This window comes from Chanos chanos, chromosome 8 (genome assembly GCF_902362185.1).
Source record: "Chanos chanos chromosome 8, fChaCha1.1, whole genome shotgun sequence".
In the NCBI taxonomy this organism is placed as follows: Eukaryota; Metazoa; Chordata; class Actinopteri; order Gonorynchiformes; family Chanidae; genus Chanos; species Chanos chanos.
The window spans coordinates 32439527-32466625 of record NC_044502.1 but is presented as its reverse complement, the minus strand read 5'-3'; the positions used below and the strand labels follow the sequence as shown (position 1 = coordinate 32466625).

Sequence of the window (27099 nt, the reverse complement as noted above, 5' to 3'; positions counted from 1 at the left end):
GAATAGGTTTTCTACAGCGAAATTGTTATGTTAGCTGGCATTGAGTTAGTCAACTTGATACGAAATAAGTATTCTGTGTAGCAAATGTAGTTGTGCTATACATTTGAAATGTTGTGTCATCATCTGTTATTTGTGTTAAACTCATTTCAACAAGACAGTGTATTTTTTTTTTTAAAATCAAACCTCTCTGATCTCATTAAGCGTAACGTTATGTGATGCCGTGGCCCGTAACATTTTGACTGATGACTTTACGCAGTTCACAAGTATTTTACAAGTATAGGCTAAATGTAGGCCTGCTCTTATCAAATTTTCCCTGATGCTGTAATGTGTGACAAGCATGCTGTTGTGACACTGAGCTTTCCTGACGAGATGCGCTGTTGACTGAAAGATCTAGCTTTTACGTTCACATTTCTTTAACTTGAATAATGTTGCACTCTCAGATTTCTGTGGAAATTATAATGCAGTATTTTCCTTTTTTTGTTTTGTTTTGTACCAGTAACACTTTCAGGTGTCCCACTAACACCTGGAAGAGTCCAGGAAATCTCAAGATGTTGGAGACGTATGTTACTCCGCTCTTGATGAGTTATGTGAACCGATACATAAAGAACCTGAAGCCATCAGACCTGCAGTTCTCACTATGGGGAGGGGATGTGGTCTTGAGCAAGCTGGACCTGAAGCTGGATGTCCTGGAGCAGGTGTGTTTCAGTTATGGGAGTTTTTACTTACAGGATGTATTACCAGAAGTGTGAGCCTTAGGCAATTCCACCGTCACGCCCAAAAGTAAATAGCACAAAAATGTTTGGTACTTTTTGGTGTGTGAAGCACTGATGAATGTCTATGCCACTTAAAGCTAAACCGTGATATCTGCGTGACATGTTGATCAAAAATTCTAGACCAGACTAAAACATTGCTTTGTCATGTCTGTTGACTCTCCCTTGCATTTTCAGGACCACTGCATTGTGTTCTTTGGGCTTCATCAGAGCTAAAAAGAACACAATTTCTCTGACTGAAAGAAAAATAGATGAAAAAGTACCAGAGATACAGTGTGATTGTGAAGATATGGTGTAATTCAGATTAATCATGGGGAATTCACCTTCCTTCTTTGTATAGTCATTGGTTCTGGGTGGCATGTACCAGCTGGTCCTGCTTGTGTTTAGCCTGGATTTGCATTCTAGTTGAGATGTAGGTACAGATAATTTGGAAAAAGAAGGCGCACAAGGAGGACTTAATATATACAGGTGTTGCCAAATCATTTGTGTGTGGAATAATTTTGACCATACCGAATCAATATTAGCAGTTCTTACTTTTGCAGTGTCTTTTTCTGATTGGATCATCAAACTGTGTATTTTGCGGTATAGTGTTCAGACTGGAGCGTTTATTTTGTAGAAGTGTTTTTTATTCATACACTTCTCGTTTACATATCAACTCATATACATATATACACAAAAACTCACATATATATCCTACAATGCTGTAGAGTGCATCTTTAATACATTAACATTTGTCTTTTGCTCGGTGGTTTGCGATCATTTTTCCCATGTCCACATCTCTCCCACATCACCGGATCAAAGCAAATGGACTTAAAATGACGGTTTGAATATGAAGCATTAAGAAGCACTGGCACATCTCTTGTTTTCTGTTGGTAATCAAAGCCTTTACTGTCTGAAGCAGAAGCAAAAGCTTTTCATGTAAACCACAGATGGCTTTCTCAATAGTACTTTATTTCTCGACTGGCATGTTATAGTTACGTGGCTTAACTGGAATGTTTGCTTTGCTTTGCTTTGTTATTTGGGGGTACAGTGGGCTCTTAGAGTTGTCATATCTGGAAAAATTTTTTTTTGCCATGTTCTGAGAGAGGTTTTCCCTCACAAACTGGGGTTTCTGTCTGTTACCAAAGTATAGACTGTAACACAGGCTAAACGAGCAAGATGAGCAGGTTTATTGGAAGCAGCTTGCATCCATCTGAAACTTTAAAGCAGATTAGTCTTTAGAAATCAGCAGACAGCATTATCTTTAGATCTTGACAGATCTCTTTTACTTTTCTACTGTCTCTTTTGTTTAGAATTTGTATTTAATACATAATCCGCCTAGAAGTTATTATGGATTCTCAAGAGTACAGTTAAAGCAAAAGCATTTGGGCTGTTATACCATTGTGCTGTAAATCCAAACTGAATCTTCTTCCAAAATATGTTTCATTATTAGATTTTGGCAGCAAACGGTGAGGGAAACATTCACTGGGTTCTGTTGGCAGTTAAGATTTCACAGGATGGTTCAAACAGAGCATCTTGGGAGTAGTATGATGCACTGAGATAACTCCCAATACCATCTGCATAAATTACTCACATCATTTCTTTTAAGTTGCAATCAACAAAGCTTCAACAAGCTTTGAAACTTATTAAGCTATTGTATTAATTTGATTTAAGACAGTTTTGGGGTGATTGTCTCACTCTCCTTTCATCTGTTACTCTCGGTGACTCATATGATATGAAACAATTATATTAGTTATTTGTCCCTTTAGGAAAAGGTCTTAATAAAGAGCACTGAAAAAAAAAAGAGTTTCAGAAAGTTTTAACAGATTTGCTTTTCTCTAAATTTAATTTTTATGTGATGCTGAATGTCAGATCAATTTTCATGTTATTTGGCTTTTGATGGTTTTGGTATATTATTTACTACATTTATAGGAGCATTTTTGTAACAGTCAGAAGGCCTTTGTACTGCTTCGCTAACTTTGATGACTTTTGAAAATGTGTTTTTTGTCCCCATTCCACTGGTTCATCATTCATGTCTAATAATTGTTTTACTAACATGTCTCTTTGTTTTGCTTCTTTAAATGTCTGTAGGAGCTGAAGTTGCCCTTTACGTTCCTCAGTGGTCACATTCATGAACTCAGAATGCATGTTCCATGGACCAAGCTGGGTTCAGAACCAGTGGTCATCACCATCAACACAATGGAGTGCATCCTCAAACTGAAGGATGGGGCCCAGGTCAGTGAGCTGTGTAACTCTCCAGCCCAAATCATCTCACTTTTCCCTCTCTTGCTGAGGTCCTAAATGATTCCCTAATAAAGGGAACCAGAGGTTTTAAACCTTATTTTGACTTTTGTGTCTACTATAAGGAGTTAGCTACTGTTTAAAGATACCAGTCTTTTCAAAATGAGTGCAAGTGATAAGGAACCACAAACAGAACTTTTCAGAAAGGGCTTTAAAAATGCATCAGAATGTTTACTAGACATCAACAAAGGCATGGTGCAGAGAGGAGAGGTGGAAAGACAAGCTTAGATCAGTATATTCCAAGACAGGAATGTAGGCTACATAACTGTGCACAAAAAACTCAAAACTTGATGCGTTTGACAAAACAGAGCCACTAGTCGAACTTCTTTGGTGGTGTGCTGTTGTCAAAAGAAAAATAGTTTAGTTGATAAACCAACCAGCACCTCCAGCAGAAGATCTGCTGTTATACCATGTACCAGACTACAGTCCTCAAGTGAGGATGGTTTGATATTTGGAGAGTAAGATCATGAAGTAATTTCTTTGTAGTGATATGCAACATTGGCTGCTGAAAAGCATGGATTTTTGGTTAGGCTAGTCAATACTGATAATGAAAGGAATTGCTTTGGTTAGCCAAAGGACTGTATTTTATAAGGATCACACAATGTAACTTTCTTATCTTATAATTTTTTTTTGTGGATGTGTGGTAAGGTTTCACCTAAATGGGTTATATTTCATTAATACCACATGGTTTAGTATCATAATCTCTGGTCTCCACCATCAACACATTGTTTCCCCCCTTACTGGTTTTGATGAAGAGCGTTAGTAATCCAGAGAGGAGAATAAGAAAACAAAACAATGAGACCAAAAAGTAAATAAATCACTTGGTGTTTAGTGAAGCAAGATGTCATATCATGCATTTGGATTTTGACCAAGATTTTTCAAAAGCAATAAGGGGAGAGAAGAAAGCAGATGGTGGTGTCAGTTTAAAATGAGGCTGCCAGGGAAGGCCACATATGAAAACCCTATTGATGATGGCATTCCATCATCAACTTTACCACAGTCAAGTGCTTGCAAATGGGCCTTTTAGGAAATAAGAACTTGTTTATATAAGTTAGTAAGGACTCAGTGGTTAAGATCCTGTCTACAGTTAGGCATATTTTGTAAAGATAAAATTGTTTCATATGCAGTAAAAATGTTATTCCGCCTGACATATGTCAAATTGAAATGTAAATACGTTAATATAATATTATGTCTTGATTGGCATAATATGTTTACAGATATTAGTCGGTGAATGCCTTGAGGGTTAACCAGAAAATGATTTTAGTTTCACTGGACTGGGTGTAAAGAAGCTTATACTCTGTTTCCTCCTGTCCTGTTTCTTTTTTCTTTCTTTTTTTTCTTTAATTTGAGGTGGATGATATGACGCATTGGAGGACAACTAGGCAGACTCTGTTTTGGTTATAGTGCATGCGTCTGTTTTGTTTCCACATATCATTCGAGACACACAAGCATATACAAAGTCATTCTCAGAGAGCGCTCTGTGTCCAAGCTACCTGCACCTCTGACACAAGCAGCATTAGGTCCTTGTAACAGGCCTGTGAACAAAATACATTGAGAATGTCATTGTACAACCAGGGTCAGAAATCTGAAAACAATTATCTCGTCAAAGTATTTATATTATTTTATTTGGTTTTATTATTTTTTTTCATAAATATTTTCATAATTGGAAATGGGATATGAAAGACATTTCACGACTGTTTATTTGTGTAGAAGAGCCTGGTCCCTACCTATGCCACCCATGCTGTGTTGAGCTAAAAGAAGTCATGTATAGGAAGGTAGTAGCCTCAAGGCCAGATGGCCCCCCTAGAAACACATTTCAAGGGAAGTCAATTACATCTAATTATATAGACTGAGGCCAAAAAGATTTGTAACATATGAGCTTGGGCAGCCCAGAACTAATGGTAAATATCATAGTATGCAGATGGCTACTGCTTGAGCGATCACATTTCTGTCCTTATGGAAATTTTTAGCTTTTTTTTTCCCCCAATGCCTGCTGAATGCAGTTTAAGGTCGGGAGGCGTCGTGGCTGACATGCATGTACTCTCAAAACAAGTATTTGTTACAGATGTTTTTTCACAAAGGCCTCCCAGGCTAGGAAGGACTTTCTTCTTACAAAATTGCAAATGACATTTGGACAAATTATTCGATGGTATGCTCACCCCTTAGAGAGACAATTTGGAACGGAGCCAAAAACTGCAGCAGAAGTCATAGCTCAGGAAATTTCAATGAGGCGCTACACTTCTCTCCTTTCCAGCTTCTGCTGTCACGTCAGTTCTGAAGCCAAGAAAACAGTTCTGGGCCTCCTTTTCTCGTAATTTGAAAATTTATGTCATTTATCATGATTTTAGATAAAAGGTTTTTACCTGGAGGGTGGTGTACAAAAATGGAAACATCAATATTAAATTACTTAATAGGATGTTGGACCACCGGTGCTTTTGATGAAAGTGCCTGCTCGTGGTCCAGTTTGATCTAACCTGTGTAGTTAGCTTTAGCGATTACTTTAGCCTTGTTTTGTCTCGCGCTTCAAATCAATTTAAGAACAGTATAATTCTTACGTATGTTCCTGGGCTGAGCTTTGCTTGTATTTTGGGAAGTGCACGCTGCTTTGGATGCCATTGCTTAGTAGAGAACTGTAAGGCCAGCTGTGTGTCAACAATAATCTTGCCAAACACAGAATAAAAATCATGCCCTTGCGATCTTTCTCTAGCCTTGGTTACAGGCACTGGCCAGTTGGTACATTCAGAATTACTTTGTTACCGTATATGGACCATATTGTCTATGGATTGTTGATAAAAGGATCACATGAACATATGTGGCAGGTTAATGTTGTTGTTCATTTTCCCCTTTTATTTACATTTTTATGTGGACTGCATATTTTAGGGATTAGTCAAGTATCTTAACTCTGGTGCTAGGCATGGGCTCTCAAATCAGCAGTGTTTTATTAAAGAGCAAGTCGTTTTTGTACAGTCACTGTGGCCAAATGTCTTCATAATCTGTAATGAATCAGAGATATTATTCAGTCAAACACGTAACTGGGTGTAGACTTTCCTTTTTGGTTCAAAGAATCAACTACGTGATTTATTTGACTCTTACATCTGTCACATTATGCCCAGACAATTTATGGAACCCTATTAATAACGTGTTAGATGCCAGAATTCGGGGGTCTCATTTATTTGAGTAACATTAACATATGCCCTAAATTAGATTCTGTTTAGTTTCAAATATTTTATGTTGGAGAGTTAGAGTAGGCTATAACTGAAGTTGTCTGTAGTAGTTATCACAGGACTTTTGTGTGGAAATGATTAATGATATAATTAATATAGTTTGTTTTTACAATTACTGTGAAAGACTGAGGGCTTTCCTGTAAAAACATCTGCAGACTTTTTGAAGTTCATTAAGGATCCTGTAATGAGGCAAGATTTCATTTGTAGCTCTTAATGTTTCAGCTACCCCTTGTACAGAAACGCCCTGAAATATTGGGATATTCTATTTCTGCCCAGCTGCCGTGTAGACAATTACATGGAAATTTCCAGAAAAAGCAGAAACGTATAGCTTGAGCTGCAGTTTAAGATTACAGCTTTTCCTGACACTTTAATTGCCTTAAGTAGGGAGTAATGAGGATTTCTGGTTTTTAGAAATATGCAGACCTAAAATGAGGCTTACCTGTTGATAGTTTGTAACCTTTTCTACACATTACATTTATTGTCGTATTAGTCACTGTTCCTCCGTGTTACTCCATATTATCCAATCTCACAGAGTTTTTTTTTTCTGGGTACTAGATCCAAAGTAGGATTCTCATCGTGAAAGGAATCTTTGTACAGACTTTTGAGTCTGCCCTGCTTCTTCTCAGCTGTTATGTTATGAATTGATAGGCTCAGTAAAAAATGGACTGTAATACCATCTACACTGAATTGACAGGTTTTATTTTATATAGCCATTTTTTTGGCAGTTTTCCCCTAGCTTGACATTGTTTTGTTTAGTGTCATAGCAGCCTTCCTTTGCCAAAATGATTTCTACAACGATTGGGAAAATATAAGTGAATAGAAATACAAATAATATTGCCAGATAATAAAAATCTTTGTAAAAGCATGTGAAGCACAAAGGAAACTCATCAAGAAAGCCCAAACAAATGTTTGATATAGCATGGGAGTAGTTTGCTAGATAAATTTAGTTTATAATCACACACACATGAAAATGCTGTCCCAGTGTTTTTTTTTTATTATATGCTTTTGTATGTATTTAATTAGGATTTTGTTATAAACAAATTAAAACTGGATGCACGCTTGAGAAACAAATATTATTTATCATAGCTTACAATATTTGCAGCTGTATCTACATTAAAGCACAATTGTCATTCACTAAGCTACATTATAAAAGCTTTTGAACTACTTGAGAGAGATTGTCAACAGTTGTGCTGTGAAACGTGTTCAAAGCAATCTTAATAAACAACAAACACTAATAATAAACATATTAGCAAGATGCCCACACTGCAGCAAAACAACTCCAGAGGAAAACACTGCCTAGAATAGCTCTGTCGGTGTGGACTAGGTGCATCCCACAGGATTGCTGAGTTCACATCAGCATCCTTATGGCTGGAAGGAGTGAGAGTAATGAGGCTGAAAACTATGGCCTCATGTACGCCCCTTGCAGCGAACGAAAGCTATTTGCACACTGAATCCGGCAAAATCTTTGTGTTGTGAGAGAAGCAATTCATTTTTAACTGAGGGAATGCGTACAGCTGTGGTCCAGCTGTCAAACTAGTGCTTTGAATGCGCCGTGGCAGTGTAGGCCACGCATACATTCAGTTCTTTTCTTTGTTCAAATCTTTTTTTTTTTTTTTCCCTTTACATTTTTTTTTTGCGTCAGAACAATATATGCTAACTGCTTTCACGAATTTCAACGAAAAAACAGATCGCCTCGGTGTTTTTTTGTTTTTTTGTTTTTTTTGTAAAATTGCAAGCTAATTTTTTTTTGGGCCCACAAAGGATAATCAGCTGAATGATACCGACAGGATAATATATTTGCGATTGATTAAATTGTTTTCCACATTGCCGGTGCGATTCCTGTTTTTATTTAGCTGGGGTAATCATGGTTTTTCCACCGTTTTAAAACTGTGCTCTCAAAGCCCATGTGTTGCAGCGGCCAGGGGAAGAAATGTGGACTTTTTTTTTTCTGTGTGCTGCTGGAGGCAGCGTTCATGCTTAAGCATGCCATTTGTTATTATCTTAAAATTGTCTTGAGTTGTTTTAAGGTGAGAGCATATTTGGGAATTTAAAAAAGAAAAAAAAAAAACAACTCAGTGAACTTCTCCTTCAATTTCCAATCCTAATATATGCATTTGACTGTCGTTTAAAACATAATGCTTTAGGAATTAAAGGAAATTGCTTGTGCTCTATTGAATCATCTGATAAATGTGCTCTCTCATTGGCATATTGCACTGAACGTAAACCTCCTCATTCTAAATCAGCTACGGTGCTTTAAAACGGGAAAACCCTAATTGCTATGCTGGACTTCAGGACAGCAGCCACTCTGCTTTTTGTGCTACCGCGGACGGTTTCCCACACTGGGAACTCAACCCACAAGTCTCTGATTGAATATGCTGAAATGTTTAAGCTTTCTCCACTTCTAACTGTCAAAGTACATCTTTTACAAGAAATTACCCTTGCTGGTATTCTGCTTTTTTTTTTCTTCCTCTCTTATAGGTTTTTCACTCAGTATTTATTTTTGTACTGATGAGGTCTGGCACATCTTTCCTTTTCAGTCTTTGAGTCGTTATAGTCGTTATTGAATGATGTCTGATTTACTTAATGATGAGGTTAAAAACTATCGCATTCATCTGTAGTAATAAAAAAAGGAAAGGAACAAGTAAAAGACAGCAATAGCTGGAAGTTTGTAATCAAAGATCACAAACCAGATAATCCTTGTCCTGATGCTGACTGCCTGTTTTGCCTTTGATTGATCAGCTCGCAGAGAGCAAATTGCTTATGTGGACCCTGGTCTGATCATCAGCGCAGTACAGGGCTTTTTTACTTGAGCCTGAGAGAGAGCCCTTAGATATTAATTTTGTTTTTACTCTTTGTCCTGCCCTCACTTGATTCAGAATTATACAAGAGCCTTGCAAGGCCCACAGCTGATCCGTAAACATGTACTTGTGTATCAGTAAACTGTGTCTCGGGAGACAGGTGCAGTTTGCTTATATATGTCCACTACTATCTTGATTTATACATGGCTAGTTGACAAGACTTCTCTTGTACTGTTTTAACCTTAAAATGTACCAGAATACACCCTTGGGTGTTTGATAGCCAACTCTCTGACAAGTTCTCTGGCTGGGGAAGAATCACTAACAGTAATTTGTTAAAAGATCAAGACCTCACTGAAATGTCTGACCCAGCAGAATATTCTTAGCATTCAGCTCATGGAGTCCTGACAGAAAAAAAGCAAGAAATTATGAGGTAAAAAAACAAAGTGATAACAATGCAAGCTTTATATGATTCCCGTTTCTGGCTACACAGAGTGGTCTACAAAATATAAAGTCTACACTGAAAATACAATTAAAGCAGGTGGATACTATTAGGTCATAAATAAAAATATACTGAATTGCTAATAAAAAGCATGATAGCTTTACTCTCCCAATTTCTGACCCATTGTTTACATGTCCATGACCCACTTTGTGTGCTGACCCGTAGTTTAAGGAAGGCTGCTTTAATGTGACATGTTTACACTATGGCCCTCCCCTGAGGTAAACTTGTCAGAAAAACCCCTACCACTGTTTGCAATATGGCCTGCCAGCACTCGGACCAACATGTCCAGTGACATGCCTGTCAAAGCTCACGCGGGCGCCTTACAAAAACAAACTAACTTATTTTTCACACCCCAGCAATATGAGCAATGTTCACATCAGGCACACTTGTAATTAGCTGTGAAAGAATCCCCCTTTGTTAGGGACCCAAGGAGAGAAACTGCTGGAACCCAATTGCTTTTGGCATGCGCCCTCCTCTTATTATTAGGATTCCTGGCAGTGAAACTACCGGAAACTTATTGTGAGACGTTTTCTTCATCTGCTTCTACTTCTCCTTCTGGTGATTTCAAAATATATTAAGAGCTGTTTGGTGAAAATCTCTGCAAATTGGCAGGATTATCAAAGACCTTAGCAAGCATTATAGGCCTTGCTAGCATTATGGTCTAAAACATGCTATTGCCTTTTTATTCTTGAATGTGTGTCAAGGAGAAAGCGCAGGGGTTGAGGCTGTGGTACCACTGTATCTTACATCTGTTGTGGGTGAGATCTGTCAAGTTTGAAAAATGTAATGCGGGTCTTCATAAATGTAGCGAAATACGCACAGTTTCTGTACCAAAGATTTATTTTTTCATTTTTGTCCTAAGCAAAAATGAGGCCTGGTTTCTTCACAGTGAGTGAAACAACATCAGCGTTCTTGACCGAGAAATCGATCTCTGTTTGGTCTTTCTCCTGGCTCCACGTTCGTTGTTTCAGGACTTTTACATTTTTTTTGGGGGGGTTTTTTGTTTTTACGGTGCCTTCCTTGCTCTGGGTGTTATCTTAGGCACTGTGATTTGACGAATTGTTTGTGATTGATTTGATGTATTTTGGCCCTCAAAATACCGCTTGATACATCTCTGGCTGAACAAACCCAAAGGTCTGAGGATCTTAGCTGTGGATGCTGCAGGATATTTTATCAAGGATTCTCTGCTGTTTTGGATGTTTGAAAAAGTATCTTTTCCTGTGTCTCACATCTCATTGACACAACATGCTCACTGTACATGGCTCAAAACTTTAAAGGGTCTCAAACGTGTGATACGATTGTGGAAGGACAATTTATTTGTCGAAAGACTGATTAAATTTTGTGCGATCAAGTCATGACACGGGTTTCAAAATTGTGAATCGGCTTTAGTCCCAAAAAGAGGACCTCGCAGGAAAGTGATATTTGACCTCATTATCAGTGTCTTTGATGAGTTTCATTTTCTTTCTCTTGAAACCTGTTGCTCGTATTAACTTTAATTTTGCTCTGTATGTTTGTTTGCATTTTTCAACTAAACTGGGAAGGGAAATTTGATCTTTGGAGAACTTTTTGAATCGTGGTCAAAGTTTTTTAGCATTTCAGCATGCATAGTAACTGATGATTGTTAAGGCCGGGGGGGGGGGGCATTTGCCTCCCTGGAATTGTATGGGGAAACAGAGGTGGTCAGGTCAAATCCTTGATAATTATGAAATTTGACATGGTGGGCACCCACAACAGATCCTGTTGCAGCTGCTGCTGATTCACTGAAAACCCAGTAGTTTTTTTATATTATACAATTGTCTAGTATATCTGATATTAGACCAGGGCCACTTGAAACATCAAGATGTTGTGGATCACAGCTTTTGAAGGAATCCGACTTTGAAATGTGATTAAAAATATGAGCATTTTTCTTTAATTTCATTAAACAAACTCCATTCACAATGCCCCCCTCTCCCGTGCAGCCACGCATGCACTAAAATGTGGGTTGTCTATATCTCGGTCCTTAACAGCCCCCTAAGGTGATTTTGGTATTGTCTTAAACCTATAAGTAGGACTCTCAGATTGTTTGGGGGGAATAAAGGTTTTCATGCCACTTAGGTCAATTTTGACCTTTGGCTTGTCCCCAAAATGATCTGAAATCAAGGCTTATTTTCAAATGGATCATTTGTGGCCCACCTCACACGCTTTGGGATCCTTTTTTTTCATCTTCTCGGGGTGTATTCTGATTAGGGCATCTTGGGAAAATAAATAATGTTAAGTGCCCCTTTGGGTGCATGTAATCAGTTCAAATTCAGCTCTCTCTTGGTCTAGAGACATTACCAACCCCAGCCACCACTTCATATCATACTGAATGATAGCGCGGCAGTTAATTTGGACACATGTTTCCGTTAAGTCCTGTTTGCTCTCTCATGGGGAATTCCTCAAGGATTACAGAATTTTGCTTATATCAGATGTATCATGGTCCATTTCAGAGTAAAGAGAATTAGCTCACCCTGTTTCTGCGCTCTCAATGCAGGATTTTTCAGGATGTGCGTCTTTGTCCTCGGTGGCAGAGGAATGTAGCCTTTGCCCAAAAAACAAGACTTATGTGCTTTGTTTTCCACAACTTGCTCCTTTGTTTATGCTGTTAATAGGTTATATCCAGTCTTTAAATCTCTCACAAAAGTGAACTGGGCTGATGTAGATGACGTTTGTCAACGTCATCTACAAAAGGACAACAACTTTTAAAAAAGGACAAAACTGCTTTTAAAGTCACTCAGAAATCACTTGTAGAGTTCTGTGATTCAAGAAAACTCAGCTTTTATTGAGGGTTTAAACCAAATCACTTATACTTTAACAACTAAGAGCTGATTATAGTCCACTAAATGTTAAAGTAAAAAGTAAAAATGACTTTGGCGTTAACACATCATAGAATGACCATGAATTTGGTCTTCTCTGAGACAACTGATATACCAATTTAATCTTTACATAGTAAAGTTATTAGACCACCCACAATACTGTATTCACATTTGTAATGCCAATGATGCACATTGATTCAAAATGTTTGTATGGGTTTCTAATTTTGCACAATACTATTACTATGTGTTTTCTTGGTTAAAATGATGTGTTTTGTAGGTTAAAATGGATTTTTTTCTTAAACTGAGTTATCACTTTTTGGTGGAGTCTATAAATGTGAGGCTATAACTTTATAAGGAGGGATGTATACTCACTGCAGGCAGTCTGAAACTGTTGCAGCTGTTATGGGGCCAATTTCTGTTGTGGCCAGTCTCAGTGTATTTACATTGGTGTGTTTTTACAATCTCCAGTTTATGTTTTTTGTTTATTGCAGCCCCTGTCAGTGTAGTATTCCTACAGTAGGATTTCAGTGCCTGTAAAAAAATATCTACTACTTCACTCCATCCGCATCTCTCTCTGTCCAGCCTCAAGTAATTAGCATGAGGCTTTTTCTGTGCGCTTTGTGAAATAAATCAATTTCATTATCCTCATTTGACCACTGACTGTCTCCCTTTGAGCCGTCATAATCTGCAGAAATGGCATGATGTAACATGCAAATTAAAGCTTTTAATGGAACTTGCCAGTCCTCTTGCAAACTCCTCAGCAAAGCTCGCCGCACTCTCTCAGTTTCCACCAGACCTCTGCCTTCTTATCCAGCATTAATGCAAAGCATCTGCTATGGCTGCCAGGAGACGTGTCAGTGCCTGCGGCCAGTGGGCTGTCTTGGTCTTATTTAGTATGGCTGTGTGACTCAATGGGCCCTGAGTTGGCCAGTGGTTTTGGGCTGAGGTTAATCCTGGGCGGTAGTTTCAGAGAAGGCTGAGGTTACCACACTCCTCAGATGGGCTACAAACACAGGAAGGCCCTCTGAGAACTTAAACCCCACAGCTTCCTGCTGCTCAGTGATTCAGGCCGTGATCAATACATAGCAGATGACACGGTGCCTAAAATTCCCCTCCTGCAGCAGTGCAGACAGGATGCCTCCCAATCACAGGGATTAAGTGGTTTCAGTGTAATGAATTAATAGTTAATACCACCTCACCCCCAGGCTATCATGAGACTTGAAATTGATTCTGTATGTTGAATGTGTTGATACTATGGCTTGTTCGTGTTTGTGCATTTTGGTGATGCTGGTATTGTCATTATCAAGAACTATTGAAGAACTTATGATAATTTTGAAATCCTTTTTGTACTGAGAAGGTCAGACTGGTGGCTTAATCGTCCTTTGAAAAACTTGCTGCTGGATTTGAAACATGGAATTAGTGATGTCTCTGCTGTGTGGATTCCTCAGTTCAGTGGGCTGATGTTAATTCTGACTCGGAACAGAATGTGGGTGGTCTGTGTTTCATTTCTGGAGATGAGGCTGCTTCATTCTGTACACCCTCTTCATCATGATCTTTAAACTAATACCTCATTTATTTGAGGAAAGTTAAAATGATGCCGGACAGTAAGTGTTTAATCTTGTGAAGTTCGTTCAAAGCAGACAAAAAAATTCATTTAATTCCTTTTTTTTTTTTTTTTTTAGGATGTAATTTGTTTTTGAAGTTTAAATTGATGAACAGTTTACTTTGGTCAAACCCATCCTACACATGTTTATGTCAAGTCTACGAGATTTCAAATATTTCAGCTGTAACTGTTAATGGAGGTGGATGGATTAGCCTTGATGATGTAGCTTTCCTGATGTCGATTATTTGTATAACTCGTCATTTGTGGGTTGTTGTTAAAATCAAAAATGGGCTCCGATGTCCTAGTCCCGGCTGGAGCAAGTAGTGTTTGTTTTCATGCAGGCCAAGCCACACTGTCTGATGGTTGGCTAAGCAAGGAGGAATGTGGCTGCAATAATTGCTCAACATGTCACTCCTCGTGGTGGGAGGAGAGAGAAGGAGGGGGAGAATTTTTTTTTTGAAGCATATGGTAAGCTAAAAAGATAATAAACATTGTAGAGCATTGCCAACTTGAGATTTACCACATTGCTTCCTTAAATGACCAACATGATCAGAATGTACATGTGTTATAATTACACTGTAATTGCTTAAGTCTTTTGTGAAAACTTTTGAGGAAGTTATAATTTCCAGCTGACAGAAGGTTGGGTGTTCTCAGCTTCTTTGTGGACCTCTTGTTGAAAGAGGTACTAAGAGAACACATTGGCTCTTTGCCGACTTGAAGACTTTGTCTCATTCGTATAACACATGATCATCTCAGAAATGATCAAAGATTTGATTATTATTGTTATTAGGAAAAGTCCCTTGAATTTGGGAATTGGTTATATGTTGTATAGCCAGCTGTATAGCATTGTGCTGTTATTGGCGTTCTTTATTTTAGAAGGTCTCCAGAATTAATGCGGTAGTGTATTTGAAGGTCTCCACCCCAGATGCATTGACACTGTTAAATTATCATTAAATTATGATGCAGATGCCCCCAGATCTGTCTTGACTTTCACTTTGAGTGGTCGTTTGAGTTATGATGACAAGACTGATTAAAAGGGTCAAGCTTGCTGTTACTGGTGTCTGCAAAGCTCTGTTTAAAGCTTTTTCTTCTGAACTGGAATACCGAGTACTGACCACTTACGTTTATGGCCCTTAAAACATGTTGCACTACATACCTCTACTCTTACTATAATGTTTTCCATGTGTAATTCTTCATGCACAACTTATCTCTGAAGAGGTCACAGTGATGAACTCCCCCTCCATTCCCTTCCACACAGGTTAGAGGAGGATGGCATTGTTTGAATACCAAGTTTGCTGTATTCTATTCTGACAGTCATAAAACTGCCTTTTTCACTGATATTAAGTAGCACCTCTGCTTCATCAGACTGCGGGCACTGTTTTTATGAGGGATCAAACTATGTAGGCTATTTATAAAATAACCACATGAGTACACTGAGAGTCCTTCATATGGTAATATGCCCCCCCCCCCCCCCCCTTTTCTGTTATTGTGAATCGGTGATTACGTTTGATAATTATTCTTTTTTTATTAATGGTAATTATAATATTGGTCATATGATGTGTACATACTGTATATCCAGGCAGTGATACACATTCATACATTCAAACAGTCTGATTATGGCGTTGTGAACTGTTGTCTTCCAAAGGATCTCTTCCCAGACACAGGTACTTTCCGTGTTCTGTTTGCTGTCACTCTGTGGGTAGATGTGGTGGATCTTGGGGAAAACACCAGCTGCACATTACATTTGCAACTGAATAATCAAAATAGCTAGAGCCAAGACTGTCACTGCTTTTTGCTAATTTACTCGCTCGTCGCTGACATGTCCAGCCATGTGTGCGTGTTTCTGGTCTAACATGTAACCAGATTTAGTGTGCGTGTTATGGATAAGTATGTCAATCCGTGCTTTTCTCAAAGTTCTCAAAAAAGAGGACGTGTAAAAAAGGAGGACCCTTTTGATTTTTTTTTTTTTAAATTTTGATTGTGTTTATGTGCCAAGTCACTAAGATATTTCTGTGGTACAAGGACTGGAATCAATTATCCGAAATCATAAATAAACACAAGACGTGAGAAGAACAACGGAGTGCGGAGAGGATTCAGTCTTTCATTTTACTTTAGTCACCAGTCCATGAAAAATGCATGTCCTGGAAAATAAAGGGTTAAATACACGTAATCAATTCCTGATTTCTGTGAATAGCTTTCTTTTGCTGAATTAATTTTTTTAACGCTGATTTTTTTTTTTTTTTTTTTTGATGTGGTTGCTGGAGTGTCAGTGACTGGCTGGCACAGAGCATGAAGGGCTGTATGGTTTACACCTTGCAGTTATTACTCATGGCAAATACACCACTGTAGTCAGAGTGGCTCACATGCTCATGCTGGTTTTTGTGGCTGGCTGATGGAGACATCAGAAGAACTAAATCAGGCACTCTTTGATTCCATTTGGCTGAATCAAGTTCTGTCTCCATCCTATTCTCTCTGTCTCTGTCTCCATCTCTATTGCTGTCTCTTTCTCTATTTCTCCCCCCTTCCCCATCTCTCTCACTCTCCCTTTGACCACAACAGTAGTCAGATGTTTGTCATTGTCTGGTCTAAAAGTGGTAGTTAATACAGTCTTGAATTTCAGTTATGTGCTATGTAAGTGTCGAGAGAGAGGTTCCTGTTTGCCAGACTGAGCTGCAAAACCATGGATACGCATGATTGTCTGTTTTAATGAGAATTATTCAAATTTTCAGTGTGTAGTTGCTACTGTAACAGAGACACTGAATTGCTTTAATGTGGTTTTTCATGAAAAGCAGGAAAAAAAATCTTAATTTGGCTGTAAATTGTTCCACAATTTTAGTTTTGATCAGTCAGAGTATCACAGTAAATACTTTCTCAGTGACAGTGACAGGATACAGACCTCTGGACAATGACTTACTCTCTTATAAAGCTCCTTAGTCATGTCTATAGACTCTGTTCAGTGGTTCCCCTTAGCTTAGCTGCCAGGTAAATGTGGTTCTAAATATGCTCTTTAATGCTGTGTGCAGACCACAGTTTGGTGGAAATATGTCAACATGTGACACATCGTTGTCCTATAGAATGGTATTGGACCTGTACTACATCTAAAAGATATGTGATTAAATGATTGAGTCTTAGTTTAAGTGATTATTTTACACCAGAGTTAAATGGATGCCTCATAGACCTGAGGCATGACCTTGTGTTTGACATGTGACGGTCCCCCAAGAATTGCTCTTATCATCTTTGCTTTCATAAGGAAAAAAGGGCATTTACACTAGATAGAGCAACTCATATTTTTGCATGTGATTCTCAGCTGCAAGTCAGGCAGTGTAAGTAACCAATAACTAATTTCATGCGTAAGTGTAGCCAGGGCTAGCTGGTAGTGTAACTGTCTCTGAAAAGCCCACCTACTTCAGCGTTTAGACAAATATGAATCAGAGACCAAACATGAAGGAGTATCATCAGTTGTTTATGATTGTGAACAGTAGCTTAAATAAAGTGCTGGTGACACATGAAAGAGGAACGTATTGTAAAGTTGCACAATATCTACTCATACAGCTATCATTCATGTTGAATAACTTAATTAGGAATTGGATATAAATACACACTCCTCAGTATACTTACTACATGTATCACATTTTAGCATCTAGCCTATATTTTGAATATATTTAAACTTATGAAAGACTCTTTGTGTTTGGCCATCAGAGTTGTGATTGCTAACTGAGGGGAAAAAAATATATAGAGAGAGGGAATGAGAGAGAGGGAGGGAGAGGGAGGGAGCAAGAGACAGAGAAATGTATATATGTGTAGATATATGTTTTCTTAGCCACATTAAACTGAATGCTTTGTCCTCCAATGTGTGAATTGTCAGCGAGCAGACAGCCGATGCTATTTTTTATTTATTTATTTTTTTTACAAAAGATCCTAATGTGATCTTTTCCTTCAGTGTGAGGAAAAGCTCAAAGTGGTAGGTAGCCTGGCTCCTTGTTTGTTTTTATTGTTTTTATTGAGCTAGTCTGAAGCAGACATTACGCATACCAAGTTTAACTTGGGCATTTCTAGGGTGCTCTTGGCATAAAATACACCATGACATCACTGTGATCATAGAGATGCCTTCTCTTTCCAAAGTAGAAATAGTTCAAAATAGTTTTGTAACTATGCAGCCTTCTGGCAGTGTGTTTGGAACCTATTCATATCCCTTTAAAGAACATGTTTTATTTTTGGGCTTCTGAAAGAGCTTCATGCTATCCAAGTGCTTTCACTTTAACATTTTGCAGGTCTGTTTTTTTTTCAACAATTATATTGGAGCTGTACTTAGAAACAGTTCCATTTTTAGAGTATATTGGAGGATTGATGGAAGCTTGTTCACGGCCATGTATGATAACTGCCCTAAGGATTTATCAGGATATGAATAATGTTTATTAGTAATATTGTATCTAATGAAATCAACAAGGTCTCAAAGAAAACCAAATTTTGTATGTTTTAAGTGGATTTTACAGCAAGCGTGCTTTTTATTTAATATCAAGTAAATTTTACCGTGTGGTTTTGTGACAAAAATTGGAGCCCGGAAAATGTTTTATGGAAGTGTTATAAGATCAGGCACTGTCTACCATATCAGACTCTGTACACAACCAGAAAACACAACCAGATAGATTATAGTATCATCCAACTGTGTGGGCCCGGGGGTTTCTTTTACATGCAGTTCAACATGTGATGTATTGGATAAAGTTGGCTAATGAGTTTTTTTATTTTTTCAGGTTTTTTTTTTTTCCAGGCAACATGTATTTTCTCTCACTCTTTTAGCCTACTCAGAGGAGGGGGAGAGAAGGACTGTTGTCCTTATTCATCTTGGATCATTCAATGTGCATTTGGCTACTGCAGTGCAAATGGCTAAAAATCTGTTTATCATTTACAGTTTTAGCATTTTTATGGGTTTTTTAAGCCAAGGTTATTATGAATTTGCTTTTAAAATAATGTTTGGTTTAGGACACATGCAGCCAATTCTAGTCTGGTTCATTGCTCTTCACGTGAGCAAGCTATTTTCCCATGGGAGTTAAGTATTTTCACTAATACAGTAAATGGAAAACCAATTTCTACTTCTTGTTGGTATAATCCCAGCATTTTTTCCCTAAATGGTTCACAAAAGCTAATTACAGTCATAAGCATGATGAAGTCAGTAGCCTGGTGCATGAAACTGTTTAGCTTGTCATGATAAGTAGCATTTATTTTGACCAAATAATAAAATTGGTTTTCATATGCTGGTTAGTGGGGGAAAACTCTTCATTTGCTGTGTGTATTCTTTGGCAGATATGTCAAAAGCTTAAAAACTTACATTTAGACCAGGCTTTGACTACTCTGGCATGCCTGGACCTTTAGCCCAACATCTTATGAATTATTAGCTTTAAGTCCAGGATATTTGATGTAATGATAGAAGTTCATGTATCTCCTGTTCTGTAGTCCCAAGGCAGCTTCGATTTCCATATCTGGCATTTGGTCAAAATAGTTTGGATGCCTTTGGTGTAATGGATAACCAGTTTTTGGCATGTGGTTTGGGGTTGCACATTGGTTCAAAAAGTGAACTGTTAAACCCACAGACACCTCTACTGCTCCGCCAGTTGGCTACCTTTTGGTAAGACCAAGAATGATATTTTGGAGACTGAACCTTTAACAAAATTTGATCATTTGATATGTTGTACCTTGAAAATGTGGTTTGCCTGAATGGTTATGCAGAGAAAAGTGCCAAAATGTTAAACGTAGTGCTTTCTCCTGATTTATAATGAACAATTTACTTGATAAAAGGAAAGCAGTTTTTTCCAGTTTTGTTCATTAACATACACACCATTATGATGTCTTGAGAAATGAGACCCAAGTATAAATATATCCCTTTCATACGTGCGACACTCTTAGCTTTTCAGGTCTGAAATGTTTTGCCATGCTGTTTTACTATCCCTTTCCCCCCAAACCCATTTCTGTAATGAACCTTTTTTCAGTGAAATAATTCATCAGTGTGGCAGGGCCTGATTGGCTGTGATAATTGCTGGGAGTCTGTTTTTGAGCCTAATCCCTGCAATCTGCCATGGATTCCAGCTGCATTGCTGAGTTTGTGGAATCAGCTCTTTGCTCTGATGCGGTGTGAACCACTTTGGCAAGAGAAGAGACTCTCTCTCTTTCTCTCTCTCTCTCTCTCTCTCTCTCTCCCTTTCTCCCTCTCACTCTCTCTCTCTCTCTCTCTCTGTCTCTCTCTCTCTCTCTCTCTTTTCCTTTTCCCTCACCTCAAACTGAGGGGAAAATAAGAGCCTTGTCTTTAATCACACCCTAATGACTTTCTGCATTTGTTACACTTTTCATTAAAAACCATTCTAGCAGTTCATTTCTCCTGCATTTGATGGATGTCCTCCGTGGCGGGAGAGCCAGTTGAGCATTGCATTGCATGTCTGTTGCATTCCTGAGGAGACCTCAATGGGTAAAAGTGTAATAGAAGTGGCCACCATGTTTCATTTAGAAGAGTTGGAGCTTCTCCATCCAAATGGAGAGCATCTCTCAACCAATGTCCCTTTCATCTCTCCCTCTCTCTCTTTCTCTCTCTCTCTCTCTCTCTCTCTCTCTCTCACTCTCTCTCCCTCTCCCTCTCTCCTGATCTTCCACTGCCAGATGGAATCCATTCCTGTCAGATGAGCGTCATCTCCATTAAAGAAGTCAGGGGCTTCTTGATTAGACTGTTGTGTATAGTGGGATGGAAAGGGGAGTGTTGAAATGGGAGAGATTAAGGGAAATGACCTGTGCAGTATTAGCATGTTGCTTCGCTTGTTTGGAGTGTGTGCTGGACTGCTTCATGTAGTACTACTACACCAGAACAGAGCCCTTAGTGGCCGTTGTTCACCCTTAAGTAAATGTGTTTTGGTGTTTTGTAATATATGAAGAGGATATAGTGCTCAACATGTTAGAGCAAAAAATAAGAAAGAGAGTAACTTGTTTGAATTGAAAAAAAGAAAACACTACAACAGCTTACAGTTTTTCATTTTTGTTACAGTTTAGATCATTATTTAAAAAAAATACTTTTAATTCCCCCCCCCTTTGTTCAGTTAATAGGCTTTTGGCCTAGTTTCCTGTCCAACAAAAGTCAGGATTTTCTGACTTTTTTACGCTTTTTACATTTTAACGTTCTGAATTTCATGAGGGATGCTATCATAAACCTTCAAAGCATGGATGCATGCATAGATAAATAAATAAATACTCCAGTCCACTTCCACAGCAATTTAAATAAATTATGATATAAAAATCTGCTTGTTCACTCCGTGTGTAGTAGCTGGTACGGTAGAGGTCTTGGAGGCCTGCCTGTGGAGTGTGAAGGACTTGACTGTGTGTGTGTGTGTGTGTGTGTGTACACACTCCAGGGAGGCCTCGGGCCTGGGGTCTGGGGTCTAGAGAGAGGGGGGGGGTGGGGGGCAAGGCCTTGGTGTGTTAGAACTGGCAGATAGAGATAAGGACAGATCAGGTTGCCTCCGTTTATTCTTTCATTCCAGGGGTGTTCATTGCCTCCCTGCAGGGCTGTCTCTTCTCGTGCTGAATCTCTCAAGTCATCTTGAGTTCATAGGGACAGAAAAACAAAAATATCTGACATGTGGACATCAGCGGTCCTCTGTATGCTTTATAAGTGTTGATGGAAATTATTAAAGCTTGTTAAACATGTTTCACACTGGGAACTTATGGTATTCGTTAATTATTTTGTTTGCTCTGTGGTTATATTGAGACTAGACTTGATTATTGTGGTGCTGTGATGGGATTGTTAATTTAGGAAATATCATCTCTTTTTTATGCATCACTGTGTCACTTTGAGTTTCATAGATGCTATGTCAGATGATCGGAAAACAACTGTTTGGCCTCATTTTTGTTTGTGGCAATGTGATGCTGAACAAGAGTTCAAAAGACATTAATGAAAACCAGTCACATCTGTGCTGAACAAAACGTATGTGACAAATTTGAAAAACATCTTAAAATGAGGTAATCTGCACTTTTGATGTGTTCTGTTTCAAAGTACATTATTTGATAGCAAACTTTGGTAAAAATATGGTGATTTTTTTCTTTTTTTCGATACGTATTTTTCAGGTTATTACACCTTATTATTTTAGGTTATTAGGTTAGGTTAGCTAATGAATCTGTCAGGGGGAGCAGTTTGTGTTCTTTGAGGCTGTATTATGTAGTGGGTTGACTGGAGTGTTTACCTTGAAGAGGAAGGGTAAAAGGGGCGTCTCTCAGCAGGGTTTTTGGCCCACAGACAAGGCCGCCATGCTGGCCGCCTGAAAGCCAGACGTCTGCTCGGGGCAGAAAGGGTCGCAGCTCTTTTTAGAGCTCTCCAACCCCTCCACGGGTGCCCACTTACCCTCTGAGTGGGGGGTCCTCTCACCCTGTCAGTCACCGGAGGCCTCCGTACGGGGGCAGAGAGGTGGTGGAGACAAAAGTAAGAGAGTTTCAGGGGAAAAGCTGTACTTTTTTTCTCCTCTGTTCTCATTTTACAATGTCATCTCTGTGCAACAGCTGAGCTGATATGTCCTGAGGCAAGTCCTTACACTTACCACAGCAACCCCCCCCTCACCACCACCACCTTATCTCTGTTGCCTGGCCATGCTTACATCACTTTCTCTCTGTCCTTTAACCACACAGTTAGAATCAGCTCTCACAACAGTTTTCCTACTCTAAGGCAAAACAGAAACTGATGTCAGATCAACAAACGTGAGCTGCTGTTTTCTTCACTGCTCAGATTGTTTTAAACTTCAGCATTAAAAAAAAAAAAAAAAAAAAAGAAAAAAAAAAAGAAAAAAAAAAAAAAGAAAAGGTCTGTTTTTTGTCCGCGCCTCTTGGCACCTCAGTCAAAACTGTTGGTCTAAATTTCCATTCTTTAACATACACTTACAAATGATTATAGGCCTTGCAGACAAGTGTTTGTGTTAGCATTTAACGTAGGATGATGTGGACAAAACAAATAAAGCCATCAGGCCTGACTTATTTTATCAAAATAAATCAGGATTTCTTTTTTTACCCGCCAATAAACACTGTTGATGCCTCTTTTGAAGTGAGAGTAACGTTCACAAATGAGGTGTGAGCAATCAGCAATAATCTAGCTCTTATTGTTGCATACTTCCATCACTGGGGACTGATGAGCTATTTATTATTTCTGTCCGATTGTTTACTGGTTCCCACTGCTCAGTGATGGAAAAAAAACCGTGTGGGGGCCTCGGAGTTTCAGGGCTCGGCGTAAATATTTTCTGCAGCGCTTTGTTGGGTGTTTTGGCATGGCCGTATCGAACTTGCAGCACAGTAATTGCAGCTTCAAGACCATCCATTTCCCCCCCAATTTAGGCAAAGCACGCTTAAAATGTTAATTATTAAAATACATCAGCTGCAAGAGGAATTTTTTTTTTTTTTATTTTACATTGCATCATGAAGCAGAGAGAGAGAGAGAGAGCACAGGAACTGGGAGACTGGGGGTGGGGTGTGGTGTAGGATTGTCATGGGGAGGAGAAGCTAAACTTGATTCGTTTTGACACCTCCTTTGTTGACATTACTCAGAGTAAGTGTGACTCCACAGCCCAGCCGAAGCTTGATCCCCGGCTAAATGTTAAACACATGTGATGTGGGCTATTGAGACTGTCTTCACGTATCTGCTCAGACTTGAGAAAGGTTATGATGCCTTACGAGCATTTAATCGATGCCATACCGGGAGGTGAGCGGCTCAAGGACTTGCTCAAGTTTATTATTTCTCTAATATATATCTTTTTTTTCCCCCGTTGCCCTTGAAGTAGAATCGAAGTGGAAATGTTCCTCTGGTATAACTTCCCGTTTTCAAATATATCCTTTCTGCAGTGTTTGTTTGCACGGTAAAATACATTCTTGGAGTTTGTCTTTTTTTTTTTCTTTTTTTTTGCAAATTTACTTCTTTTGGGGATATCAGGAGTTTGGAGTTCTGTGTTTTTCTGGATTAGATTTCAGAGTAGCTAATTATAGGTTAATCAGTCATGTTTCTCATTGCCAAGCGTACTCCCCTGTGGGTTTTACACTCTTATCTCAAATAGCCTCCATAAAGCTAAATGGATTACGTGTTATATGGGAAGGGCTAAGCTATGTAACTTTTGCCGAGATGTGGAGTGCTAGAGCAGTTTGCCTGCTTGGCTCTCTGACCCTAATCGCTCGGCCCTGGTTCTCCTCAAGGCCTAATTGTTTTTGTTGCACCTCGGTTTCTTGCCCCTCAGTGCTTTTATCGAGGGCACTCACCGCTCTGAACCAATAAATAACTCCACCTTCTCAGTGTTTATACTGTGGCTCATCTCTGGAGGGGAATACCAATACCCTCCCCTTTTCCTTTTGCATTCCTCTCCGTTCCCCAAGTGCTGATGACATAGTGTGGTCTGGAAGAGATTGGAGGAGGAGGAGGGGGGGTGCTTGTCATCCTGGAGCTGATGTTTAGTTGAATTCAGAAGGTGATAGTAAAGCTAAGAAGCATGTTCCTCTCCTCTCCTTTCCTCGCCTCCCCTCTCACATTTCAGTGTTGTAATAAACTGAAGCATCTCACGCATTCAGCAATCCGACACACTCAGTGATGTTTTTGGTTTTTTTTTTCTTTTCTTTTCTCTTTCCTTTTCTTTTCTTTTCTTTTCTTTTCTCTTTTCTTTTCTGGCTCCGTCTTTGCAGGATGACCACGAGAGCTGCGGCTCCAGCTCCACCAGCCGCAGCGCCTCAGAGAGCTCCAAGTCGTTGGCCAAGCAGCGCCGAATCCAACAGGCTTCTCCCAGTGACCCAGACCTGCCCCCAGGTGAGTGATAGCCGTCCGGGCCATAAGGCTCTCGTTGCCCTTCAAGCCTCTGTTGTGCAGACCACAGACAGATGACACAAGGGAGGAGAGGAAAACACGGAGATTAATCAATGGCTGGCAGCTTCTTATCAGCAAGGCCATTCAGCTATATGTCTCCACTCAGGACAAGGCTTCCACAATTTTCCCTAGGCCTCAAAGCCACTTCTTGGTGGAGGGTTTGGTTATCACCAAGCCTGGTAGTGATTTTTTTGAAGCGGGATTCTACATTTTATATTTCTCTATGTTCGCACTGGCAACACTACTTTGGGTGTCATTTAAAAAGGCGGTAATTAAGCTCTCACTGCTTAGTAATAATTTGTCAATAAATGATTTATTTGTACGTCTCCCCCCCCCCCCCCCCCCCTCCCCCAGCTATTAGTCATTTCTGTGCGTGGCTTTTATTGCACATCAAAGTGAAGCCCTGTATTAATCTTATTTATATATTATATAATGTTGCAACATTTCAGGTTATTAAAAGATTATCTTATCAGGCCATTGCAACCAGTTCCTCAAAAGTGTGTCAACATTCTGCCAAACAGCTGCACGGCCAGTAGAAATATTTGAGCTGTTTATTACCAATTAGTCATTAATTAGTCAGTCAAAAGCAAGCAAAACACCCATTTATGACCCTGTATTCTAAAGGTACAGTTTGTTTTCATATATATTAAAAATTTTCACCTGTATTCATTGTCCCAGTAACACATTCCTATACACTGGTATTAGTCATGTACCATTCCTCCATAGGGACTGACGTTCCAGTCAGGCTATGTGTTTATAGTAGTCTCTGCTTGTTTGACCACATGTGCAGGCTCAACGACAATGTCAAAAATGTGAGCGAATTATATACTTGGTCAGTCCTCTCGAATATTTTAAAAGTTGTTTTGTGCCCCACCGGTTCTCCACCTCTCGAAAGTAATCCAACCTGCTTACTGTCTAAGAACACTTTGTCAAACACCGTGTTAAGCAGCGCCCTTCATTTGAAGAGTTTTAGTTGGAATGTTCAAACATCTTGTAGATATTCTTCACACTTTCACCTTGTACCAATCACTCAGGAACACTACGGCCTGTGTCACTTGAAGTGAACCTGAGTGTTCTCCCGTCTGGGGAGGATCTTTTTTCCACAGCCGTAGACGAGATAACATCACTACCCAGCTGTTAAAGCAAAAAGACCCCTGCCTTCCCTCTTGTCCTGAAGGACACCCCCTCCCTCCGCCCATCCTGCCCAGTGCATTCCCATGGGCCATTACCAACCTGTCAGTGAACCGCAGGTCAGTTTCTCTTAGTGGCTGTTAAGCAGGCAGCGTATTTAGGAAAGTCACCTTAAATTCTACCTTTCCCATTCCTCACACCTAATACAAACACAGACATCTCTGAAGCTGTCCAAATTTGAGTAAAACAGTCGCATGACCCACACTATCGTTTCATTCAGACATGGCTACGCTGCAAAAAATCCCAAACAAATAAAGCAAAAAAAAAAAAAGCAAAAAATAGCAGAAGTAATCAGCTTGTCAGGGAAAGCAGGATCTACCTTGGGAGATTATTTTATCAGTTTTGTTTTTGATAGCCTACTATGTCCATAAGCTGAACTTGTTTAATTGAGCCAGCCAGAACCAGCAAGGCAGTTTTTAAATGCCTTTCCTTTTGCTCTGGTCCTTAATTCTGTGCAGATGGCCTCATGCATATCCTTGTTGGGATGCTAACTGCGTCACAACGAGGCCACAACAGTTGATATGAGTTAGTGTGTCCACACCTCACACTGACACCCTCTCTCTTCTGCTGAACAGAGTGTAGCAAACAGGAGATCATGTGTGAAATTATGCCACAATCAATCCCGACCCCATGAACCGCCCCAAGATCTGAGTGAACATGAGTTCCTTAGCCATTGAACAAAAGTGATTTAAAATCTTAGTAGTCACATGATGAGCTTGTCAGTGTTTTAATGCTGGGACACAGTGAGAATGAGTTCATGGCCTCTTGCCTGCTATTGCTTCTGTCCTCTAGAGTTTCCTGAAAAGCAGGTAATTATCACAGAAAGGTACGTAATTTGTCACATTTGTAGAAAAAGTAATTAAGGGATAATGTATTTCACTTTAATGATTTTTATTGCCGTTTCGTTGCTGAGGAAAATAGTCCTTCCAGCAAATAGAACTTTAAAGTTGCAGGTGTTGAGTAGTAACGTGTTGCATATTAATAGGCTAAACATTCTGTTTATTAAAATTAAATTGAATGTTTCCATTAATGGTGCAGTTTG

At 39.2% G+C, this 27099-nt stretch overlaps 1 protein-coding gene across 1 annotated transcript in view; it reads left to right on the top strand.

Annotated features, from left to right (window-relative positions):
- The first annotated feature begins 512 nt into the window (after positions 1 to 512).
- The window catches only part of vps13b (vacuolar protein sorting 13 homolog B), a 256450-nt gene continuing 229863 nt past the window's right edge, over positions 513 to 27099 (top strand). The window contains exons 1-3 of the mRNA XM_030781914.1: positions 513 to 695; positions 2841 to 2984; positions 24689 to 24809. Coding sequence (XP_030637774.1) covers positions 549 to 695; positions 2841 to 2984; positions 24689 to 24809 — 412 coding nt within the window. The 5' untranslated portion in view covers positions 513 to 548. The remainder of the gene's footprint in view (positions 696 to 2840; positions 2985 to 24688; positions 24810 to 27099) is intronic.